At 36.2% G+C, this 24921-nt stretch overlaps 1 protein-coding gene across 4 annotated transcripts in view; it reads left to right on the top strand.

Annotated features, from left to right (window-relative positions):
• Vps13a (vacuolar protein sorting 13 homolog A) overlaps positions 1-24921 on the top strand; it is a 197325-nt gene that overhangs the window by 119554 nt on the left and 52850 nt on the right. For all 4 annotated transcript variants that reach the window (XM_029542348.1, XM_021191562.2, XM_029542349.1 and 1 more), the window contains exons 46-59: positions 518-621; positions 3455-3737; positions 4985-5380; positions 5936-6040; positions 6149-6295; positions 13964-14092; positions 14509-14642; positions 16228-16357; positions 18800-19032; positions 19559-19712; positions 20433-20579; positions 20961-21042; positions 22134-22203; positions 23449-23554. In XM_029542348.1, coding sequence (XP_029398208.1) covers positions 518-621; positions 3455-3737; positions 4985-5380; positions 5936-6040; positions 6149-6295; positions 13964-14092; positions 14509-14642; positions 16228-16357; positions 18800-19032; positions 19559-19712; positions 20433-20579; positions 20961-21042; positions 22134-22203; positions 23449-23554 — 2220 coding nt within the window. The remainder of the gene's footprint in view (positions 1-517; positions 622-3454; positions 3738-4984; positions 5381-5935; positions 6041-6148; positions 6296-13963; positions 14093-14508; positions 14643-16227; positions 16358-18799; positions 19033-19558; positions 19713-20432; positions 20580-20960; positions 21043-22133; positions 22204-23448; positions 23555-24921) is intronic.

Genomic DNA, 24921 nt, shown 5'->3' with positions numbered 1-24921 from the left:
ACCTATATACAACATATTTTTACCATATCTATCCCACACCCCATCTCCAAGTGCTCCCTAAACACTCTCCTCTTAAATCCCTTTCCCAACTTCGTGCCTCTGTGTGTGTGTGTGTGTGTGTGTGTGTGTGTGTGTGTGTGTGTTTTAATAGCACAGTGAATCCCAAGTAATGCTGTTCTTAATGTGCATCTGTATAGAACCATGCATTAGAACACAGACAACCTACCGGGGACAACGCTTCTAAAGAAAATTGGCTCTCCCTCCACCCCAGCAGCCATCATTGACAAAGCTCCCCCTCTGGGTGCTGCCTTATACACGCCTCCCTTGTCTGTGGTGGAATGTTGGATGGCTTAAAGTTATAATTTCATTTTCAAAAGATAAATAATTGTGTGTTTGCTTCTTCTAATTTATATGACCAAGCTAAGTATTGCCTGATTGTTTCTATGTTAATACATAGATAGACATTTTAAAATATCTTTTCTTATTTGAATATTAAATATATTTTGCTATTTTCCAGATTAAGAATCATTTTTCAATCCCAATTTCCATTTTTGAAGGAGATACTTTATTGGGAATTGCTTCACCTGAAAATGAATTTAATATACCATTAGCATCTTACCGGTAAGTTTGTCTTTTTACTTACCCTAAACTATTTTAGAGAATTTTCAGTTTCAGATTCATTATAGATATTTTTTGAATTATCAAACTTTGATTGTCTGTACTCTTAGATATCTAGTCTTGATTTTGAGGTACATAGGTATCTTCTCAAAAGTAAAAATTATTGCATTTTAATCTGCACATTATTTATACTTTTATTAATACAGTTATTACAAATTCACATGTTCATGTGTTTTAGAATGTCTAAAGTAACATACTATGGTTTCTACATTTACAGACTGAAATGATATTTACTTTCAAAGTTTTTATAGTAGAAGTTTTAAAAATTGCTTTAGAAAGCAGTATCATAGCCGGGCGGTGGTGGCGCACACCTTTAATCCCAGCACTTGGGAGGCAGAGGCAGATGGATTTCTGAGTTCGAGGCCAGCCTGGTCTACAGAGTGAGTTCCAGGACAGCCAGGGCTACACAGAGAAACCCTGTCTCAAAAAAAAAAAAAAAAGTAGTATCATTTATATTTGTCTATTAGTAGTTTGGGAATATTAAATATTTAAAGTAATTAAACTTGATATAAATGTTATATTTTCAGAAAAATAAATTATGGTAAATTAAGACTTAACATTGTATCTTTTTGTATCATAATAACTAATGGTTTTGGAGATGGAATTTTACCTGGAGGATACCTTCTGTAGCATTCAGCACTATAGCTTGACATTTTGGAAAGTACACTAAGCATCGACTGTTTGAGCATACTCATTTTTGTATTTTTAGTTGTATCTTCTGGTTGGTGCTTAATAGGCCCAATAAGTGTTTTACTATCCAGGCATCTTGTCTCATGCCTATAAATCCAACACTTGGAACTTGAGCCAAGAAGCTGCTATAAGTATGTGGGTAACTTAGGGTATGTAGGGAGTTTCAAGTCAGCCAGGGCAACGGCTTCAACCTTGTTCCCAGAGTTTAATATAAATAAATAATGAAATAAACAAATACTTTGAAAAAACTATGAATGTGCTGGCCTTTATTTAAGGGGATTTAATTTTATGTAATACTTGAAATTAATGTGTGGATCAGAAGAGCATATTTAAATATCACCTCTAAATCCAGAGCACTAGTAGCTGGAAGTCACAAGAAATGACAAAACGGTGGATGGTTCAATGTCCCGTTGAGTCAAGTTACAATAACATTACATGTAATACTAAAATATAGAGAAGATATTGAAACTTCTACAACTAGGTGTTAGGAAAGTGATTGGAGATAAAGATTGTTTTAACAGATCATCCATAAGAGATAGTTAGAACCATAACTAGATTTACAGATGAAAGATAGAGAGAGGATTAGTTTAGAAGCAACGTGTTTGTGTTTGCCCAAGATGTACAGTTTTATGATAAGTTAATTAGTTAACTAAAAATTTTCTATAGATACAAAGATATGTCTTAAAAATGATTCTTGGATGTAGCTTAGTTTTAGAAAGTTACACTTAGGGCTGGGGAGATTGATCAATGGGTAAAGTGCTAAGACATGAACTCTTGAAAGTCATGTAAAAGCTGTGTGTGGCAACGTGTCTGGATTCACAACCCTAAGGAACAGAAGGTGATTCTCTGGCTTGTAGGCGGCCAGTCTAGCCAAACCAGGGCTCCACATGTAGTGAGGGGCCCTGGTTCCCACATGCAGATGCATGCACCCTCACACACATACACAGACTGCACACTCTACATGTAAATGCATGACTCCTATATACATGCACATATTACATACACTATTCTTCAAAAATACTGAAATTTAAACATATATCAAATATATGTATATTGAAGCTTATAGTTATAATAATCATTAAAATAATTTGGTGAATGAAAGGATATAGGTACAGAGACAAAATTTAGAGCTAAGATGAAAGGATGGACTATCCAGAGACTACCCCATTCGGGAATCCATCGCATCATCAGCCACCAAACCCAGATACTAATGCACATGCCAGCAAGATTCTGCTGAAGGGACCCTGATATAGCGGCCTCTTGTGAGGCTATGCCAGTGCCTGGCAAACACAGAAGTGGATGCTCACAGTCAGCTATTGGATGGAACACAGGGCCCCCAATGGAGGAGCTAGAGAAAGTACCCAAGGAGCTGTAGGGGGCTGCAACCCTGTAGGTGCAACAGCAATATGAACTAACCAGTACCCCCTGAGCTCAAGTCTCTAGCTGCATATGTAGCAGAAGATGGCCTAGTCGGCCATCATTGGGAGGAGAGGCCCCTTGGTCTTGTAAACTTTATATGACCCAGCACAGGGGAAGGCCAGGGCCAAGTAGTGGGAGTGGGTGGGTAGGGGGTTGGGGGGGGGGTGTATAGGGAACTTTCGGGATAGCATTTGAAATGTAAATAAAGAAAATAATAATAAATTAATGAAAAATAATAATAATTTGGTGAGCCTCTGAGAGATTGTTTTGATTACATAGTTCTGAAGCATTAAAAAAAAAAGTACTCATTACAGCAACACTGAAGTAATCCTCTGTCCCAAGCAATAGCCTCTTATTCTAATTTAAGGTTTTGGTGGAGCTGGTTGGTTGGTTGGTTGGTTTTATTTTTTGGCGGTGGCAGGGGTGGGGGGTGTTTGTTTTAGTTTTATTTTGTTGTTACTTGTTTGTTTTGTTTTGTTTGTCTGTTTTTGGAGTCAGGGCCTCCCCGTGTAGACCTGGCTGTCCTGGAACTATAGACTGTGTCTACACTGTGCTGATCTTAAACTCAGAGATCTGCCTGCCCCTACCTCCTCCACAAGCCACTACCACCTGGCCTAATTTAAGGTCTCTTAAAATGTTTTTAAATTTTATTTATTTATTGGTGCAGATCATCCCTTTCCCTGATGCCAGAAGGTCAGGATTACCAGCTATGTGAAGGAATTGACTTTGAAGAAGTCATAAAATATGATGGACAGCTTCTGAAGAAGAAATGTAGATCTACAAACCCTTCTAAGAAATCATTTGTTATTAATATTGTCCCAGAAAAGGATAACTTGACTTCCCTGTCAGTGTATTCAGAAGATGGCTGGGACTTACCATATGTAATGCACTTGTGGCCACCTATCCTCATCCGGAATCTTCTCCCCTACAAAATTGCTTATTACATTGAGGTACATCCCACCTTCTGAGTGTTGTCCTGTCTTCAATTTTTGAGCTTGATTCTGTTAAAGTTCTAAACAAAATGGTTTGAAGCTGTAACAGAGGTTACAGCATTACTTAAAAACAGGCATTTACCAAATATGAAACTTTAATATCATGTTTAAAAAGATAATTTAGGACCTTCAAGCCTGATGACTTGAGTTGAATGTCCACAACTCACATGATAGAGAGAATCCACTACAGAAAGTGCTTCTGTGACCTCCACAGCAGGTTGTAGCATGTGCACACACATGTGTGTGAGCTTTGTCTTTCACACATATAATTAATAAAACAAACTAAAACATTTTCAAAAAAGGTAATTTATAAGAAAAGATTTTTTATTTATCTTAGAAATCTATTGAACTATATATAATTATGTACAAATATGTAACTTGTACAACAATGTTTAGGACTGTACAATGAATGGCATATAATCACTGAAGATGCCACTTATTTTATAAGATTTATCTTTCAGGCTTTTGATATGAAATTCAGATGTTGTGTGTTTAAGTATGATGGATAATGAATTACAAAACGAGTGTGGGCATTGATATTGAAGTGATATTTAATTGCAATACTTACATAATTAATGTTTTACAGAAAGTTTTATTTCCTATAAAGATGCTTTTTTATTAAGTACTATCTAATTTAGATTAAATAGGATTTTTTTCTTTTCTAAGATTTATTTTTGTAAATATTTTTAAATACTTACCAGTATAATAAAGTAGCTCTTCACTGTTATCTATTATTCTCTGTAGGTTTATTTAGCTCTGTGAGTTACAGTATGTTTACAGATCTGTGATGCATTTTTAAGTAGGAGGAATTACCTGTGGTTATATTTTTAATGTGACAGATTACCATAATGATAATAGTTGACACTTGGCCATCATGACTTGGAGTTATATCCTAACTCTAGCAGTTACTAACTTATGTTTTTAGGTAGATTATATTTTTTTGTATTTATATATTTGTATTAAATGGAAATAGTTAATAAAACTAGCCATTCATAGTAGTTTACCTATATCATTTTATAGGTACAGTTGCCCAAATGTAGATCAACCACTGGGGTAGATTTACAGCTTGAAGAACTCTGATGACCTGTTCTGACAGTTATTTCAAAAAGACTTCTGTGTGGTATTTTGAAAGAATAAGTGCATTTGGAAGTGTGTTTTTCAGAAGCATGTTTAAGTTTGGTTTTTGTTTTACTTTCTTACTCCAGGGCATTGAGAACACTGTTTTTACTCTAAGCGAAGGGCATTCATCACAGATTTATAATGTAGAAATGGACCAAGCCAAGCTACACTTAAAATTACTTGACTATCTTAATCATGATTGGAAAAGTGAATTTCATATACGATCTAATCAACAAGACATCAATTTCATCAACTTCACCTGTCTCACAGAAATGGAAAAGAGTGACTTGGATATTGCTATCCATATGACTTACAACACTGGTCAGACAGTTGTGGCATTTCATAGTCCATATTGGATGGTCAATAAAACTAATCGGATGTTACAGTACAAAGCAGATGGAATTCACCGAAAGCATCCACCTAATTATAAAAAACCAGTTCTCTTTTCCTTTCAGCCAAACCACTTCTTTAACAACAATAAGGTATTTGTCATTTTTTCCTAACTTTAGCTCTTTAAATAAACATTCTGTTCCAGTTTTTAGAACTCTGATCAATAAAATCTGAAATTTAAATTAATATTTGAAGTTAAAAGATTAGCATTGCTAGGTACAGAAGCATTTATAGCAAATCCTAGCATTGGGGAAAAAGGAGGATGTTGGGGTTTTGTTTTTTTTTTTTCGAGACAGGGTTTCTCTGTATAGCCCTGGCTGTCCTGGAACTCACTTTGTAGACCAGGCTGGCCTCAGAAACCTGCCTGCCTCTGCCTCCCAAGTGCTGGGATTAAAGGCGTGCGCCACCACATCCGGCTGAGGATGTTGATTTTTTGAGGCTTGTATATGTACATGCTAAGTTAAATCCAGCCTTATCTCAGAAATATCTAACCATAAAAATACTGTGAGCATTTAGTGTTAAGAAAAATGTATCACATTATTAATATATCTTTGGCTAAAATGTGCAAGGCTTTTGAGTTTGACCTTCCACATCACACGTAGCTGGATGGTATATAAATTGTAATTTATCTCAAATTCTTCCCCTAGGTTCAGCTTATGGTAACTGATAGTGAGCTTTCAGATCAATTTTCAATTGATACTGTTGGTAGTCATGGAGCCATTAAATGCAAAGGTCTGAAAATGGAATACCAAGTAAGTTTTTTCTGTGCTAAAGAAACTTTCATTTACATTGTATCTATTACATACTAAGTTTTATAAGTGTATAATGGTTTTCAAATAGTTTTCATGTTTTGCTTATAGGTTGGTGTCACTATAAATCTCAGCAGTTTTAACATTACCAGAATTGTGACATTTATTCCTTTTTATATGATTAAAAACAAAAGCAAATACCATATATCCGTAGCAGAAGAAGGAAGTGATAAATGGCTTTCTCTTGACTTAGAGCAGGTACGTAAATGAATTTTATAATGTACTTTCTACTCCTGTGTATAATGTACATGATAGACATATATGAAAATACCACAGGGAAGTCTGACTTGTAAAGTGGAAGTATGCAAATTAAAGCATACTTCTTTTAATTGTGTTTTATTTTTAATGTTACATTCCTTAAATTATCATATAGTTTTAATTCTGCACCCTAATTTTGTTTCAGTTCTGTCTTAGGGTTTTACTGCTATGTAGAGACATCATGACCAACACAACTCTTATAAGGGCAAAGTTTTAATTAGGGCTAGCTTATAGGTTTTGAGGTTCAGTCTGTTATCAAGGCAGGAAGTATGGTAGTGTCCAAGCAGACAGGGTGCTGGAGAAGAAACTGAGAGTTCTACATCTTCTCCCAAAAGGCAAACAGGATAAGACTCCCACGTGGCTGGGAGGAGGGTCTCAAAGCCCACCCCCACAGTGACACATTTCCTTCAGAAGGCCACATCTACTCTAACAAGGCCACATATCCTAATAATACCACTTCCTGGGCCAAGCATATTCAAATCATCACAAGTTCCATGAAATGTTATTGACTTTCTCCTAGGTTTTACCTAATTATTAAAAAGTGGGCCTTTGTTCCCTAAGAATACTTAGCTTAAATATGACAATAGACCCTGCCAGTTCTAATAAGTTTGGTTAAATAACTATAGTAGACATTTGTAAATAACTAGAAGTATAGATAAGATATCATTCAAGAGCAGCAAATTATTAATATTCTTTATGAAGCTGATGGGAATGTCTTTATATGCTAAGTCAAACTTATTTCTTGAAAGAAGGTAAGGGTCACTTAAAGTTTTCATTTTGTGTCGGATAGCTGGAGGTGTTTTCTAAATGATGAACTAAGGTTGATGCATTATCTAGATTTAATGAGCTATTATTCTAAAATGGTAAGATGTTAGACAAGAGTTCATTATTTCTATTCATGACTCCTTCCTGTCTGTAAGAACTATTCTTGGGTGTATGTATTCTTGAAGTTTTAAAATTTCTTCTAGGGTTGAATTTGAAGTAAATTACAAAAGGTTTTTGTCCACATGAGTTTTAATCTTTTTTTTTTTATATATCAAGGTCTGGTCCTAATGTCTTACAACTTTCCTACCAATATCTTTACTTTCTATTTTCTTGAAAACTATGATTCTCTCATTTTTTTATAGAGGTAACAAGTCTTCTTTGCTGCATTATAGGTCTTTTCTCTTTTATTAATATATTGCTATATCTGTATATGAGTTACTGGTTATTTTTCCTGTTACTTACACATCTATGGATTACCGCTGCTTCCTGTAAAACTTGAAACTAATGTCTCTTTAAACAGTAATTCTGTTTCATTCTAAGGTCTACTAAGTTAAGCTTTTATATTGCTTAAAGTTTTCCCTGAAAAAATAGATTGGATACCATGAGATAGACTTCTCAACAGCATGGATATATTTAGGCTTAGATTTTTCAAAACCTACTTTAATAAAGGTTCTTAAACACTTTAACCTCCATTATAGTCCACTGACTGAGGGAGGATAAAAGGCCAATGGACAAGGGGAACATGGACCTGTTTAGAATTAGTTCTTTATTGTGATTCCAATCTTTATGTTAGCAATCCAGTCCACTAGCCTTATACCACGCACAAATCAACAGTGGCAGTTGGATTCAGAAGAAACCATGAGGCTCTGCCAATCAGCCGGCTTCCACAGGAGTCCACAGAAGTGGCAAGAAGCCACAAGACTATTACCAGAAGTTCTTTGGTGCATTTCTTTCAATGAAGCCACAACAAATGATCTTCTTTGCAAAGATCAGCTAAAAAGCCCAATGAAGACCAGCAAGGCGAACCAATAGCAGAACGTCGTCCACTCTTTCCAAATATCACTCGTCCTCTCTAGCCATCTGCTCCAGCAAAATTTCCCATGCCTTTTACCAGGCAGCTTACAGAAAAATAGCATGTGTCTGTTCTCAGCAAAACATCCTCTCATCATATGACACAAGTGAGTCTCTAATGAAACCAGAAATTCCCACTTCATTTATCTAGGGAATGAGCATGAGAGACAGTATAAACCAGAATAAAACATTAATGAAGGAGAGTTTTTGATATTTGGAGGGAAAATAAAGCCAATATTATTGGAAAGTGTCTTAGTTAGGGTTGTACTGCTGTGAGCAGACACCATGATCAAGGCAACTCTTATAAGGACAACATTTAATTGGGGCTGGCTTACAAGTTCAGAGGTTCAGTTCATTATCATCAAGGTGGGATCATGGCAGCATTCAGGCAGGCATGGTGCAGAAGGAGCTGAGAGTTCTACATATTCATCTGAAGGCTGCTAGGAGGAGGGTCTTGCCCACAATGACACATATATTTCAACAAGGCCACAACTCCTAATAGTGGCACTCCCCATGCCAAGCATATACAAAGCATCACAGAGAAGGAAAGATTAGAAGGTAAAGCCATAGTATGAATAAAGGGTAACAATGCAGATTTTTGTAACCATCACAAATATTTTACCTTAAAATAAAATGGAACCTGTTAAAAAGGATTGATCAAAAAAAAATAATAATAATACTGTCTTTTTTTCCATTGGATAGTTTTGGCTTCTTTGTCAAAGATCAAGTGACCAAAAGTATGTGGGTTCATTTCTGGGTCAAGAATCAACAAACAGGACCTCATAAAATTGCAAAGCTTCTGTAAGGCAAAGGACACTATCAATAGAACAAAAGGGCAATCCACAGATTGGGAAAATATCTTTATATCCAATAGAGGCCTAATATCCAAAATATTACAAAGAATTCAAGAAGTTAGACTACAGAGAACCAAATAACCCTATTTAAAAATGGGATACAGAGCTAAACAAAGAATTTTCAGCTGAGAAATCTTGAATGGCTGAGAAGCACTTAAAGAAATGTTCAGCATCCTTAGTCATCACAGAAATGCAAGTTAAAACTACTCTTGAGATTCCACCTGAAGCCAAACAATCAGAATGGCTAAGATCAAAAACTCAGGTGACAGCATATGCTGATGAGGATGTGGAGAAAGAGGAACACTCCTCCCTTGCCAGTGGGATTGCAAGCTGGTACAACCACTCTGGAAATCAGTCTGGCAGTTCCTCAGAAAATTGGACATAGTACTACCTGAGGACCCAGCTATACCACCCCTGGGCATATACCCAAAAGATGCTCCAGCAAATAACAAGGACACATGCTCCACTATGTTCATAGCAGCCTTATTTATAATAGCCAGAAGCTGGAAAAAACCTGGATGTCCTTCAACAGAGGAATGGATACAGGAAATGTGGTACATTTACACAATGGGGTACTACTCAGCTATTAAAACAATGACTTCATGAAATTCTTAGGCAAATGGATGGAACTAGAAAATATCATCCTGAGCAAGGTAACCCAATCACAAAAGAACACACATGGTATGCACTCACTGATAAGTGGATATTGGCCCAAAAGCTCAGAATACCCAAAATACAGTTTACAGGCCACATGAAGCTCAAGAAGGAAGACCAAAGGGAGGCAGGGAAGACAAGCAGTACTAAATGACCGGGCCCTGGTACAAACAGAATACAGGGTATATATGTTTGTGTCCAGGAGTCTCAGAAGGAGTCTGTGTTAGGTCTTGTGGGGGATCTAGAGAAGACACTGTTCTTGATTTTAAATGGCTGCAATTTCTCAAAGGTAATCAAAGATAGAAATGTAAAACTTTGAGTGTTAAAGTATGAATCCTGGCACTAGATTTACGGAGCTTTCATGTTTTGTATGGCCCTAGGGTGGTTATTTAACTTTTCTGTGCCTTAGTTGTATCACCAACAAAGAATGAATAAAATAGTACCTATTTCATGGCACTATAATGAGGATCCAAAGGAAAAAATTCTGTGTTTAAAACATGGTATTATAAATGATGATATTTCTTTTAAACTAGGACCAATCTGTAATCCATATCAAGGGAGCAAAATTATTCTAGGTATTCAGAAGAGGTTGCTGTAGGATGTGTAAAATCCTGACCTCTGGACATAGGTAGACTCTAACCAAGCAAGTGAAAGATCTGTATGACAAGAACTTCCAAGTCTCTGAAGAAGGAAATGGAAGACGACATCAGAAGATGGAAAGATCTCCCATGCTCATGGATCGGCAGGATTAATATAGTAAAAGTGACCATCTTCCCAAAAGCAATCTACAGAGTCAATGCAATCCCCATCAGAATTCCTAATCAATTCCTCATAGAGTTAGAAAGAGCAATTTGCAAATTCATTTGGAATAACAAAAGACCCAAGATAGTGAAAACTCTTCTCAACAATAAAAGAACCTCTGGTAGAATCACCATCCCTGACATTAAGCTGTATTACAGAGCAATAGTGATAAAAACTGTGTGGTATTGGTACAGAGACAGGCAGGAAGATCAGTGGAATAGAATTGAAGACCCAGAAATGAACCCACACATCTATGGTCACTTGATAATTGACAAAGGAGCTAAAACCATCCAGTGGGAAAAAGACAGCTTTTTTAACAAATGGTGCTGGTTCAGCTGGTGGTTAGCATGTAGAAGAATGTAAATCCACCCACTCATATCTCCTTGTACAAAGCTCAAGTCCAAGTGGCTCAAGGACCTCCACATAAAACCAGATACACTAAAACTAATAGAGGAAAAAGTGGCGAAGAGTCATGGGCACAGAGAAAATTTCCTGAATTCAACACCAATGGCTTATGGTCTAAAATCAAGAATTGACAAATGGGATCTCATAAAATTGCAAAGCTTCTGTAAGGCAAAGGACACTTTCAGTAGAACAAAAGGACAACCAACAGATTGGGAAAAGATCTTTACCATTCTTATATCTGATAGAGTGCTAATATTCAATATATACAAAAAAAAAAAAAAAAAAAAGGCGATAGACTCCCAGAGAATCAAATAACCCTATTAAAAAAAAAAAATAGGGTACAGAGCTAAACAAAGAATTTTCAACTGAGGAATACCAAATGGCTGAGAAGCACCTAAAGAAATGTTCAGCATCCTTAGTNATCAGGGAAATGCAAATCAAAACAACCCTGAGATCCCACCTCTCACCAGTCAGGATGGCTAAGATCAAAAATTCAGGTGACTGCTGATGAAGGTGAGAATGTGGAGAAAGAGGAACACTCCTCCATAGCTGGTAGAACTGCAAGCTGGTAAAAACACTTTGGAAATCAATCTGGCAATTCCTCAGAAAATTAGAAATAGTTCTACTTGAAGACTCAACTGTTCTACTCATGAGTATATACCCAAAAGATACTCCAACATATAGCAAGGACACATGCTGAACTATGTTTACAACAGCCTTATTTATAGTAGCCAGAAACTGGAAACAGCCCAGATGTTGCTCAACAGAAGAATGGATACAGAAATTGTGGTATATTTACACAATGGAGTAGTACTCAGCTATTTAAAACAATGACTTCATGAAATTCACAGACAAATGGATGGAACTAGAAAATAGCATCCTGACCAATCACAAAAGAACACACATGGTCTGTATTCACTGAGAAGTGGATTTTATCCCAAAAGCTCAGAATTCTTTCAGTACAACCCACAAACCATATATGCAGCTTAAGAAGGAAGACCAAAGTGCAGATACTTCAATCCTACATAGAACAGGAACAAAATAATCACAGGAGGTAGAGGGAAGGTGGAACCTGGGAGAGAGAGAGAGGAAGGGGAGGGGGAAAAAAGGGCAGGAAGAAGTATAGAGGGTCAGAAAATTGAATAGAAATATGTACCTGTGGGGGGTGGGGAACTGGAAATAGCCATTAGAAAGTCTCAGACTCCATGGAAGCAAGAGGCTCCCAGGACCCAAAGGTGATTAGCTGAAATACCCAACAAAGGGGGGAGAGAGCCTGTAGAGACCACCTCCATTAGATAGGCATAGCCCCCAGTTGAAGGATGGGGCTACCCATGCATCTCAAACGTTTTTTACCCAGAAATGTTCCTGTCCAAAGGAAAGATAGGGCCAAAAAAAAAAAAAAAAAAAACAGACTGAAGGATAGGCCATCCATCTAGAGACCACCCTCTCTAGGGATCCATTTCATCTGCAGACAGCAGCCCCCACACACTTGCTAATGCCAAAAAGTGCTTGCAGACAGGAGCCTGGTATGGCTGTTCCCTGTGAAGTTCTATCAGCACTTGACCAATACAGATGTACATACTCAGAGCCTGGGGACCCCAGTGGAAGAGCTAAGGGAAGGACTGAAGGAGCTGAAGAGGATTGCAACCCCATAGGAAGAACAGTATCAACCAACTGGACCATGCACAGCTCTCGAGAACTATACCACCAACCAAAGAGTATACATGGAGGGAGCATGATATATATGTAGCAGAAGATGGCCTTATCTGACTTCAATAGGAGGGGAGGGAGGCTTGATGTCCCAATGTAGGGGGATACTGGAACAGTGTGGCAGGAGTGGATGGATCAGTGGAAGAGCATCCTCATAGAGGCAAAGTAGAGGGGGGGGGGGGCTGGCTGGGAGGGGGCATTGTGAAGGGGTAACCAGGAAGGGGGATATCATTTGAAATATAAACGAATAAAATGATTATTTTTTAAAAGGTTTAATCAATGATTAAACACTGTAGAATTTTCTTGCTGTATACTAAGAAATGGCTAGCCAGGAAAAATAAATAAATAAATGAATAAAAAGGCAAACAGAGCCAAGAGTGGTGATTAACACCTTTAATCTCAGTGCTTGTGAGGGAGAGGCAGGTTGCTGCTAGTTCAAGCTACCCTGGTCTACATAGTTTCAGGACAGCCAGGGATATGTCTCAAAACATAAAAACAAACCATAAAAGATTTTGATTATTGATTAAACATAATTAGAGTCTCAATAAATGTTTGTTGACTTAACAAGATTTACTTCTCTAATTGTTAACAAGTGTCCAGTCTGTTCTTAGTTTTTGGAAGTAGAATTCTAGATGCATCTATATGGTGGTAACTATAGCTTTCTTTTACCTTTGTATGCTTTGTAGACATATCTTTTCTATACTTTAACTTATTCTCATCTTGCATATTTTACCACTCACAGATAATGTGAGTGATTCCAAAAACTTTCAAAAACTACACCTATAGTGTTTTTCAATTTTTATTTTATCTTTTTCAGTCTTCTCTTTGAAAAATTATTTTTGCTATCATAAAGTTTTGCATTCTTATTTGACTTGTAATGATTATTTTAAGATGTATGGCCAACATTATTACCTCTTGTTAAGCTTAGTCTCTCCTTTCCAGGTACAAAGGTTAAAAGAAACAAAACAAAACAAAACAAAACAAAAAAACCAACAGCAACAAAATTCTTGGCATATTGTCCAGTCTTAAGAGATCCCCTACATAGTGCTGCCTTGTTATTTTATATGTTAGGTTATTAAACATTAAAACTCACTGTGAAACTTGGTCTCTAAAGGAGCACCAGGCTTGAGGATGGTTAGAATGCACAGCAGTTTGAATACATTTACTTCCACATGGAGAATAGGTTTCTGAGTGATGCTTCTGTTTTGAGTCTTGCGGTTTGGGGAGTGATGGCAGCAGAGTGGACAGAAATGTTTAAAGTTTTCTTGCTACTCTCCAAAGCTATTAAATGACTATTAAATAACTATTTATGATGAGATCTATTTATATATGTGGTATATATTTTTAGAGTATCCCCTTTTGGCCTGAGAATGCCTCCAATATTCTTCTTATTCAAGTTGAGAGGAGTGAAGGTCCTCCAAAAAGAATATATTTTAACAAGCAAGATAGTTGTATTTTATTGAGACTGAATAATGAGGTGAGTGTTTTGTTTTGAAGTTCATGATCATTATTTTGTGTATATTATTGGAAAAACTAATGTTTACATTTTAGCGCTACTCTTTGCTTTTTATAACAAATAATTTTCTGATAATTTTTCTCCTTTACTATAACTGAATCATCATTCATTTTTATGAAAGAAAGGGTGAAACAAATGTACAATAATTTGTTATATAGAAAGTTAGCAGACATGTCTAGAGTAAACACTGGAATATACTGAAATTTCATGTGTGTATAATAGAGTTTTATCATAAACTAGAAATGACAAAAGTCTGGATTGTCTTCTAATTCTTCACAAAAAGCGAACCATAAAGTTATGAATAGTTTTATCATTAAATGCTATCAGTTAATATTCTGAGCAAAATGATCATATTAAAATTTTTTCCATCCTTTAAGCTTGGAGGTATTATTGCAGAAGTTAACTTGGCTGAGCACTCTACAGTTATTACATTTTCAGATTACCATGATGGAGCAGCTACATTCCTATTAATAAATCATACCAAGAGTGACCCTGTTCAGTACAACCAAAGGTAAGGAGATTGTTACAGTACTGTAATTTATGATTAGCATGTTTGGATGAGGAAACCTCAGCTCCTTCTAGTAATTCCTTAAGAAATTGCTATTAATGTTATTATTGTGTTTATGTTAAAAATGATTCCTTTTATTCAATTATATAGAAGTAGAACTGATTTTGTAATTAAAGTCATTTTTAAATGAGTCAAAGACACATGAAAGAACTAAAGTCCTTGCCACAGATATTAGTCATTGTGAAGTCTTGTAAAGAAATACCGTAATCAGTCAAGGTCTTCAAATTTTGCCTTTTGTCTTTTGTCTTGTTTTGGTGCATGACATTTGAGGCAGGATCTCACTATGTGGTATAGGCTGACTTTGAACTTAGGAGTTGACACTGTCCTCAAGCTCAGAAGATTCACCAGCCTTGGGTCCACTAAGTACTTGGCGTATGTGTGTGAACCACCACAGTTAGCTAATTTACTCTGTGTCTGACTGACTGACTGACTGTCTGTCTCTCTCTCTCTCTCTCTCTCTCTCTCTCTCACTGTATCTCTTATCTCTCTATGTCTCTCTGTGTGTGTGTGTGTCTGTCTGTCTGTCTGTCTTCATCTCTTTCTGTTTACGTGTATCTTTCTGTCTCTCTATGTCTCAACTGTCTATCATCTATCACACATGTATTATGTGGTCTGTATGTATATATAAACATGTTTGTTTGTGTTACAGATGTGTATTTGCATGGAGACTAGAAGTAGATGTTGGTTATATTCCTCTCTGGCTCTCCATCTTATGGACAGGGTCTCTTACCTAACCTGGAGTTTAATGAGTCAAAAAGACTAACGAGGCGTTGAGTTCCAGGCATCCTCAAGTCTCTGCTTCTTCGGTTGTTAGGATTACAGGTTCATGCTTTTAAGTGCTTATAATAAGCACTTTACTGACTCAGCCATCACTGCAGCCCTGAAATGTTTTTCATGGCTTAAAAAAAATATGATGTGCCAAATTTTCACAAATTTCAAGCATTTTTACTGTGTTTCCTTAATACTGTTTGTTGACTTTCTCACCCTGGGTTGCTTTGATTTCTTACACAGCCCAAGATGACATGCTCAAAATAGGCTGGGCCCTCTCACATCAGTCATTAATCAGGAAAATAACCCATCGACATGCCCACAGGCCAGTCTGATGGAGGAATTCCTCAGTTAAGGTTCCATTTTCCCAAGAGACTCTATTTGTGTCAAGTGCCAGAAACTACCCAGTATATACAGCAAGACCATTGCTTATGAAATAAGAACTAATTAAGCTAAGGTTTTATGTGGATAAGAATATTTTAAAATAAAACAAAAAGTAACTTTAGATACTTGACGATCTTTATTTCCTCATAAAAATATTTGCCTTCAAATATTTTTGTTCTCTTTGATATACATTTTTTTCATTGGAATAGGTGTAACATTCTGAAAGAAAGCTGACTTACTCCTTTCTTGTATAAGGAAAAAATCCTTTTCTAGGAATTTTTATAAATCTCAATAGGATAAGAATGAAATATTTAGGATTTTTATGTATTTGTCAACTGCATTTAATTTAATACATATTTTTACTGTCTAATATCAGTTCTCTCGGTGAAATAGAAGATTCTCTTCCTCCTGGAAAAGCAGTCTATTATACATGGGCCGACCCAGTGGGCTCTAGAAAGCTAAAGTGGAGCTGTGGGCAAAGCTATGGTGAAGTAACCCATAAGGATGTAAGTACCGAGAACTGCAAGTCTGTCATCATCTGTTTTACTGTTAGGAAAGGTGGTGGACTTGAGGAGGTCTTCATTCAGCATTCATCCCTTAAGTATCTGTACCCTGTACTTACAGACACCTTAAGTAGATTCAGCTCTGTAAGATACCTAAACTAAAAAGAGTTCATTTCTCAGTGGCAAGCAGTAAAAACAAATGATCATTTCAGGCTCTGAAATCACTGGTTCTACAGCTCTTGACCACTGTCCATCCTGCTGCCCTCTGTAAGCATTTTTACTTTGTATACTTTTCTTCAGTAAAAAGTATGTTTACCAGTTAAGAAATGCTGTGTTCAAAGTTTCATGTGTACATATCACTTGTATATTTTTTAAACCTTAGTTACTTTTATGTGTTGGTGTGTGTGCCTGAGTACTATGTACGTGTGCCACACGCATCCAGGTTCCCATGGACATCAGAAGCGGGTGTCAGATCCTTTCAGCCTGCATGCATATGGTAGTTGTGAGCTGCATGATGTGGATGCTGGAAAATGAACCTGAGTCCTCCTCCAGGGTGTCATGTGCTTTTAACCACTAGCCATTTCTTTACTATACTAGTACTAGTACTTTCCTGTACTAGTTGGATTTTTAAAAAATTTTCTTTCAATGTAGGCAGTAGTTGGTTTGATTTTGATTTTAAAGCAAATTTCATATAATTAGCACTGTGGTCCTTTTAAAATTCTTTATTAGTAGGGTTTGTTTTCTTTCGTTTGAGTTGGTTTACTTTGTTTTTTTGAGACAGGGTCTCTCTTAATAACCCTGGCTATCCTGGAATGTGCTATGCAGGCCAGGCTGGCATCAGCTGACCAAGATCCACTTGCCTCTCTCTCCCAAGGATTAAAGGCCTAGATGATGTCTTGATTATCACATTGCATAGTTAAATAATAATGAGTGTTTGAAATTTATAAAGATAAGTCTGAAATTTGGTATATTAGTGATTCTGATTTGAAAATACATGTTTTCATATGAACTAACCAGTACCCCCCAGAGCTCGTGTCTCTAGCTGCATATGTAGCAGAAGATGGCCTAGTCGCCACCAATGGGAGGAGAGGCCCTTGTTCTTGCGAAGATCATATGCCCCAGTACAGGGGAATGCCAGGGCCAGGAAGTGGGAGTGGGTGGGCTGGGGAGCAGGGGGAGGGGATAGGGAATTTTCGGAGAGGAAACTAGGAAAGGGGATAGCATTTGAAATGTAAATGAATAAAATATCTAATAAAAAATATTAAAAAAGAAAAAGAAAATACATATTTTCTTAATTGTCTGAAATTCCAGTACTATGTATTTTATTTTAGTTTTTGTAGGTAGTGTTATAGTAACTAGATAATTTATGGTAACTTCAATTTTTAATTCCTTTGTAACATAAATGTGAACTAAATATTAAACTTTTCTATTAATCAGAATATTAGCTAGAATTTATGGTTAACTTAATTTGCTTCATTTTTTAATCATTAAATTTAAAGACCTGATATCAATATAATGTTCATTCATTAACTTTTAATTTTTATCTTTATGGTATTATATATGTGGATATGTGTATGGACATATACATATGAGTGCAAATGTACCTCAGACCCTCATGAGGAAGTCAGAGGACAACTTATGTGAATCATTTCTCTTCTGCCAGGAGTCCTAGAGACAGACTCAAGTCACTCGGCTTTTGTTGAGTCATCTAATGTCTCCAAACCCAGTATTTATAAAGGAGTTTCCTAAGTCATTAGCCCTGTGGAAAACATCAGTACTGTATTTTGTTGTTGTTGTTGTTGTTGTTATATATGAATTTTATTTGTCTTATAATTTGAAACAAGGGCTCCCATTGTAGCCGTGGTTAGTTTGAGCTCATGGCAATCCTTTTGCCTTAGCCTCCCAAGTCTTATGATTATAGATGTGTAGAGTGTAGATTGTGAATTATTACACCTGGCTGCATCAGTGCTTTATAAGGCTTGTGACTGAGATAGCAAGTACCCTTTCTTACTCTGCAATGTAAGGAAATGTGAACTTGAGGTTTAAACAACCTTTAATATGTACTGTATTTACCATAGAGTTAAAATGTAGTAGGAAAAAAATATTTTGTGTTACTGATTTAGCCTATAAGACATCAGAGTTTATTATGATCTAAAAAGCATTTAACTGATTTGGCTTTATGATTAACAATGTCATTATAATGTAGCAGCTGACATGAGGTTATTTTAGTGAGAAAATATTCAAAGTATTGTACAGATATTCATTCTGTTGATTGTCATGAATTGTCTGAAATAGCTCATGTGAGAGGTGTGTTCCTTTGGTTTGCTACCTCAGCCTTAGGCAGTAAGGCTGTTTGTATTCTTACCATGTAAATGTCAGGTATAGACTTCCTGCTTATTGGGTTCTGTGCAGAGTACAAACTCCTATTCCCTTGTTTTCTTTTAGGATATGATGACGCCCATAAGTGTGGGGAAAAAAACCATTTATTTAGTGTCGTTCTTTGAAGGCCTGCAGCGTATTATTTTATTCACTGAAGATCCAAAAGTGTTTCAAGTAACATATGAAAGTGAAAAGGCAGAATTAGCAGAGCTGGAAGTTGTGCTGGCCTTACAGGATGTCGGGATTTCCCTTGTCAATAACTATACAAAGCAAGAAGTAGCCTACATAGGCATTACAAGGTTAGATGCATTCATATTTGAAAACTAAAACTCTGTCCCTCAAAGGTTTTACCTTGCTGGTCTTCTCACTAGCTTCTATTATCTCTACCCCCGTGTGTTCCATCATGCTAGTCTCTATTCTTTGTGCACTGCAGTACTCTACTGCTCAAGGGTATTTGGTGAAGCTGCTCATGTGTCTGAAATGTTTTACCCTCATTGTCTCCCTTAAGGGGCACCTTCTTAATAGGGCCTAGTGACCATTCCTTTTTAATAACATTCCTGGTAGATTAGACTGCAGATCCATCTTAGACTATATACATTTTCTTGGTTCAGAAACATTTCTCTCTCCCAGATACTCAAATTGATTTGTGATTACTATGTATTTTCTCTAACTCCCTAGCTAAAATGAAGAATGGCAGGGATGTTCAGGAATGTTTTACTTCTACCTAGAGTACTAACTGAATAAAAGCTAAAGCATATTAAATAAGTACATACATTAGCTAAATGGCTATAAACTAATACAGTGATTTCTGCTTTCATATGTAAGTTCTGATGTGGTTTGGGAGGCAAAACCGAAGAAAAAGGCCAGGTGGAAGCCAATGAGTGTGAAACACACAGAGAAGCTGGAGAAGGAGTTCAGGGAGTACACAGAGTCTTCACCCTTGGAGGACAAGGTTGTCGAGTTGGACAATAACATTCCAGTAAGTTAAAAGTACTAATGTGAACTTGTAATTTTACAGTCTAGTTTGAATTACTTCTGAATTGTAAGGAGAAACTGACTCCTACATGAAAAAACACGTAGTTAACACAAATGTATAGACTTCATATCACCTTTGTTTAAAAGAATAGTTATATTACAAAAATTGAACCATGCTCAAGATTCTAGTAACTAAATCTCTAAAGTAACAAGAAACCAAATTTTCTTATTTTAAGATTATTTTTCTTTTATTGGGTTATTTTATTAAAACCAGTTTTAGAAATTAAATATAAAAGCAATGTAGCCAAGCTATAATCTTTGAATGAATATATATTCTAATTTAGGGGTATAAACATAAAGATTTTAGAAACTTTTTGTTTGGGTTTTGATTTGGTTTAGTTACTTTTGCCCTAGCTGGCCTGACACTCGCCATGTGGACCAAGTTGTCCTTGAGGATGGCAGTCCTCTGTCTCTGCCACCGGAATTCTGAGATGCACGTATGAATGTTCAGCTTTAATGTGTTTTCTCAGTTAGCATACAAGGTCATGGCTTCACAACTGTATCATTATACTTTGCTTCCACTCATTTCCCACCTCGCCACTCTCTTCTATAGACTTGACATTTTAAATTTAGGGTGTCTCAAAGTTATTTTATATAAATTTATAATTTTAATAAATGGTCAAAACAAAAACCCATCTCATTATGGAGGGGCAATATTTTTCAGGTTCGTTTAACACCTAGTGGCAATGACATGAAAATTCTGCAACCACATGTGATAGCTGTCCGGAGAAATTACCTGCCAGCACTAAAAGTAGAATATAACACATCTGCACATCAGTCGTCATTCAGAATCCAGATTTACCGAATACAGGTGAGTCTGAAAATGAAGGCAGAGCAGTAAAACCCCAGATATGTCCCGTGGTCTGTTTTATCTAGTATAAGGCCAATGAAGACAAGATGTAAAAACAAACTGGAAAAGAAACCAGAATTAGACGTATCTGTAATCCCAGCACTTGAGAAGCTGAGGCAGGAGGATCACCATGAGTCCAAGGCCAGCCTGTGCTATGGAATGAGACTCTCTGTCTAAGAAGGAAAGATGTCATGAAGCGGGGAGGATCAGTTTGAGAGAAAGAAAAAGAAAAGATAAGGAGGAAGACAAAAGAAGGGAGGCCGGAAGCTGCAGACAGGAGGAATGCTTGTAGTTAGGTTGTGTGTGATATGCTATAAACTAATTGTTGTCTCATTTTCTTAGATCCAAAATCAGATTCATGGTGCTATTTTTCCTTTCGTGTTTTATCCTATTAAACCTCCAAGGTCTGTCACCATGGACTCAGGTTTGTGTTACTTTTAGATTGTGGTATACAGTTCTGTGGCTAGTTGGTTTATTTGGCTATAACAGTAGCATTCTCAAATTTAGTTTTTAAAGATCATTAGATAATAAAACTGCTTAATGAAGGACTAGGAGTTATCCATCAGAACCTTAAACCATGCGAATGCTAAAGTATAAGAAAGGTTATTTTAAAATACATGTGTTATTTTTAGAAATAGGAATTTTAAGACATACTACTGATACGTAAACTAATTAATAACCTATAATGTTTAAAATATTAGAAACTGAATAAACAATGAGAAAATTTAGATCCAGTGGGTATTTTTAAAGATTGTATTGTTTGCTTTATGTATATGTCTAAGAATGTATGTTTACATATGCATGCTTGGTTCCTGCAGTGACCAGAAGAGGGCGTCAGATCCCCTGGAACTGGAGTTATGGTGGTTGTGAGCTGCCAGTATAGGTGCTGGGAAGAGCACAAGTGCCGTTGACCCTTTAGTCAGTTCTCCAGCCCCCATTTTCTGAATGGTCCTGTGTTCTCCAAATGAGAATAACTGACACTCTCTTCAACCTTTCTTCGTTCTTTTGTGTTTCTTCTCTTTCTTGTTTATCCCTCACCACTGTACTTTTCTCTTTGCTCCCTGCCACCTTTACATTCTGCCTCTCTTTGCTTCCTTTTTCTGTGTTCCCACCACAGACCTTAAATCATGGACATCACACTTTGTAGTGGCTTTTGTTTACAATTTCCTTGCAGGTCTTCTCACTCTCTTACATACATATGCTAGTCAACTTAGGAGCCGAACCATGCAAGCCTCTAGACTGTGTTTGCACAACTTGCTATTGTCTCTAATTCATACTTCTAGTATAATGTCATTAGTTTTTATAATTATCCTTCAAGTGGCTGCAGATATCTTAAAAGGTTGTTCTGAGGACTGAAAGGAAGACTAAATGATCTTGGAGATACCATTAATTTTATTTGATGCTGCTGATTAACTACATGATAAATTTCCATTGATATGTATATTAAATTTAAAGACAGTGCCCATCCCTTGGCTTAAAATGTGATGAGCATAATCATATTTTTAACCTTCACAGCACCAAAGCCATTTACAGATGTCAGTATTGTCATGAGATCTGCAGGACATTCCCAAATATCACGCATTAAGTAAGTATCTTCATATAGTTCTTGTGTGTTTATTTAATTGTTTTGTCTAAACATTTGAATACATTTTTGTTCTTGTTAAAACCAAATTTTATGTGAGCCAGATATTTAAGTGTAAAATAATAAAATTTAAAGGTAAAATAAAATCTATTATTTCATAATCTTAGAAAGTCAGAAGATTCTGAATATAATATATGTAAAGGTTAACAATAGTTGTCCCTAGACCTCAGGTACTTTATTATTTTACTTTTATACACATTTTTTCCTGTCTCGAGTTACTTATAATGACCATACATTGTTTTAGGAACAGTGACAAAAGTAAAATTTCCATCTTTATTCACAACTCCCGCATTCCAAGAAGCAGATTAGGGAGCCCAGCATCCACCTAGGTGATGGCTTCCTCTGTTTCTCCTCATCACCGACATGGACTCTACGTTCCCGTCCCTTAAAAGTGTTCTGTTACGGCTAGTGAGAGAGCTCAGTGGGTAAAGCCTCTTGCAGCACAAGCCTAGTAAAACCTGACTTTGATCCCTGGAGCCCACAGAAAGGTGGAAGGAAAGAGCTGCCTCTGCAATGAACTGTGTCACATATGACCCACACACGTGCACACTGATAAAAAGATACAATTTAAAAATAAATAATATATTATTATGCATATGTATAGTTAAACATTCTCTTATTTTTATTTTCTAATTTAAAATTTTCCTTTTATTTTTATGTGTATGAGTGTCTTCCCTGCATACCATTATATATGTGAGGTGCTTGCTAAGACCTGAAGAGGGCATGTGTACCCTGGGGCTGGAATTACAGACAATTATGAGCCCTCTGTGGATGGTGTGACTCAAACCTTTGTCCTCTGGAAGAGAAGCCAGTGAATTCTCTTAACCACTGAGCCGTCTCTTTAGCTAGCTAGATTAATGTCCTATTTTCTCAAAATATTTCAAACTATAAAATACTTTTAGGACTTGCTTTTTTAATTAATTTTTTTTATTTAAATATAGTGATTTACCACATGTATTTGTTTATTATTGTTGTGGTGTAATGGCCTGTTCCATGACCTGTCAGTAGTCAGTTTCTTTTCTGTGGCCACTTTCCTATTTGGAGTTACTTGCTGTTGCACAATTTATTGAATTTGTTCATTTAGTCCCAAGTTTCAAAGCGCTAAAGTTCATCTCATTTATCTTATCTAATTCCCTTAATGTATTTACTCAATTTGTTTGTTTATTTGTTTACTACATTTTAATACAGGTATTTCAAAGTATTGATTCAAGAAATGGATCTCAGTTTGGATCTTGGATTTGTGTATGCCCTAGCAGACCTTGTCACAAAAGCTGAAGTGACTGAGAAAACAGAGGTAAGATGTGGAGTGACAGCATTTGACAGAAAATGTTATGAAAAGAGAAGGTCTAAGAAAATACTACAAACTCTGAATAAAGTTGTCATTACCTGATGAAATTCAAGAATCTCTCATCACATCTCAGATGTTAATATACTCTTTGCCCATAATATTTATATGCACAAAATCTTAGTGTATGGTGTTTGTTGAGGACTTAGTTCATATTTTTTATGAGAATTTCATACATGTATACAGTGAAATATCCTATTCATCCCCATCACTCCGGGCCATTTGTACCCCTATCTCTTAGCATATTTTTAAGGTTTCTCTATGTTGTAACATGTATTAGTACTTCATTCCTTTTTATGACCAAGTAATAATTCTTTATATGAGTTTGTTACATTCTGCCTATTCATTGGTCACTTGAAATCTGGATTGGTTTTACATTTTACAAGTATGATGATGTTTAGTATGTATGTATTTTTATGTAAACTTAAGCTTTTCATTTCTGATGTATGTATATACCTAAGAGTGTTTGCTGAGTCACATAGTAATAATGTTTAATCATATTTAGTCTTTTAACAAATTCACTCTAATAATTTCCCATGTGGCTTACAGTGACTCCACCATTTCTCATGTTGGTTTTTCAGTGTGTGAGCACTGTGACTTCTCAGCCTTTCCTACAGCAGTTACTATTGTTTGTCGGGTTTGTTCATGCCTTCCTAGGGGTGTGAACTTAGCTTCTCACTGGGTCTTGTATGACTGAAAATGATCCTATTTATTTAAACATTTATTTGTGGGAAGATGTAGAGAAGTACCATGGCGTGCATATGGAAATCACATTTACAGCTCACAGGCTTTGGTTCTCTTCTGCCATGTGAGTGCCACCACCAGGCTTGGCAGTGAGCATAGTTACCCCCTGAGCCATCTCCACCCACTGAGGAGAGTTTGTTGATGTGCTAATACATGTGCATCTGTACTGCTCTGGCTCTCCGGGTCATGTAATGGGTTATCTGTCTTCTTATTGATAAATTACCAAATACTTTGTGCATTCTAATTGGTCTTTTACCAGCTATATGAGTTTCAAGTGTTTTCTACTGTTCTGGCAGTATTTTAGAAGCATAGATATTTTTAATGTTAATGAGGTGCAAGTTAGTTTTTCTTTTATTATTTGTGCTTTTAGTGTGCTTTCTAAGTGTCATTTGCTAAAATAGTAAAACAGTAGAAAAAAAAAAACAAGGACAGTAAAAGATTTTTGAAAGAACCACAGAAGGACGTTTGCGTATGGCTTTATCCAAATAAATGGGTGATAAAGAAATACCGCCAATAGTTTTATGCCAATAAATTATAAAACTTAGATGAAATGAACAAAATCTTTTTTTTTT

The sequence above is a fragment of the Mus pahari genome, chromosome 1 (genome assembly GCF_900095145.1).
Source record: "Mus pahari chromosome 1, PAHARI_EIJ_v1.1, whole genome shotgun sequence".
Lineage (NCBI taxonomy): Eukaryota > Metazoa > Chordata > Mammalia > Rodentia > Muridae > Mus > Mus pahari.
This window is presented reverse-complemented; position numbering and strand designations above follow the sequence as displayed.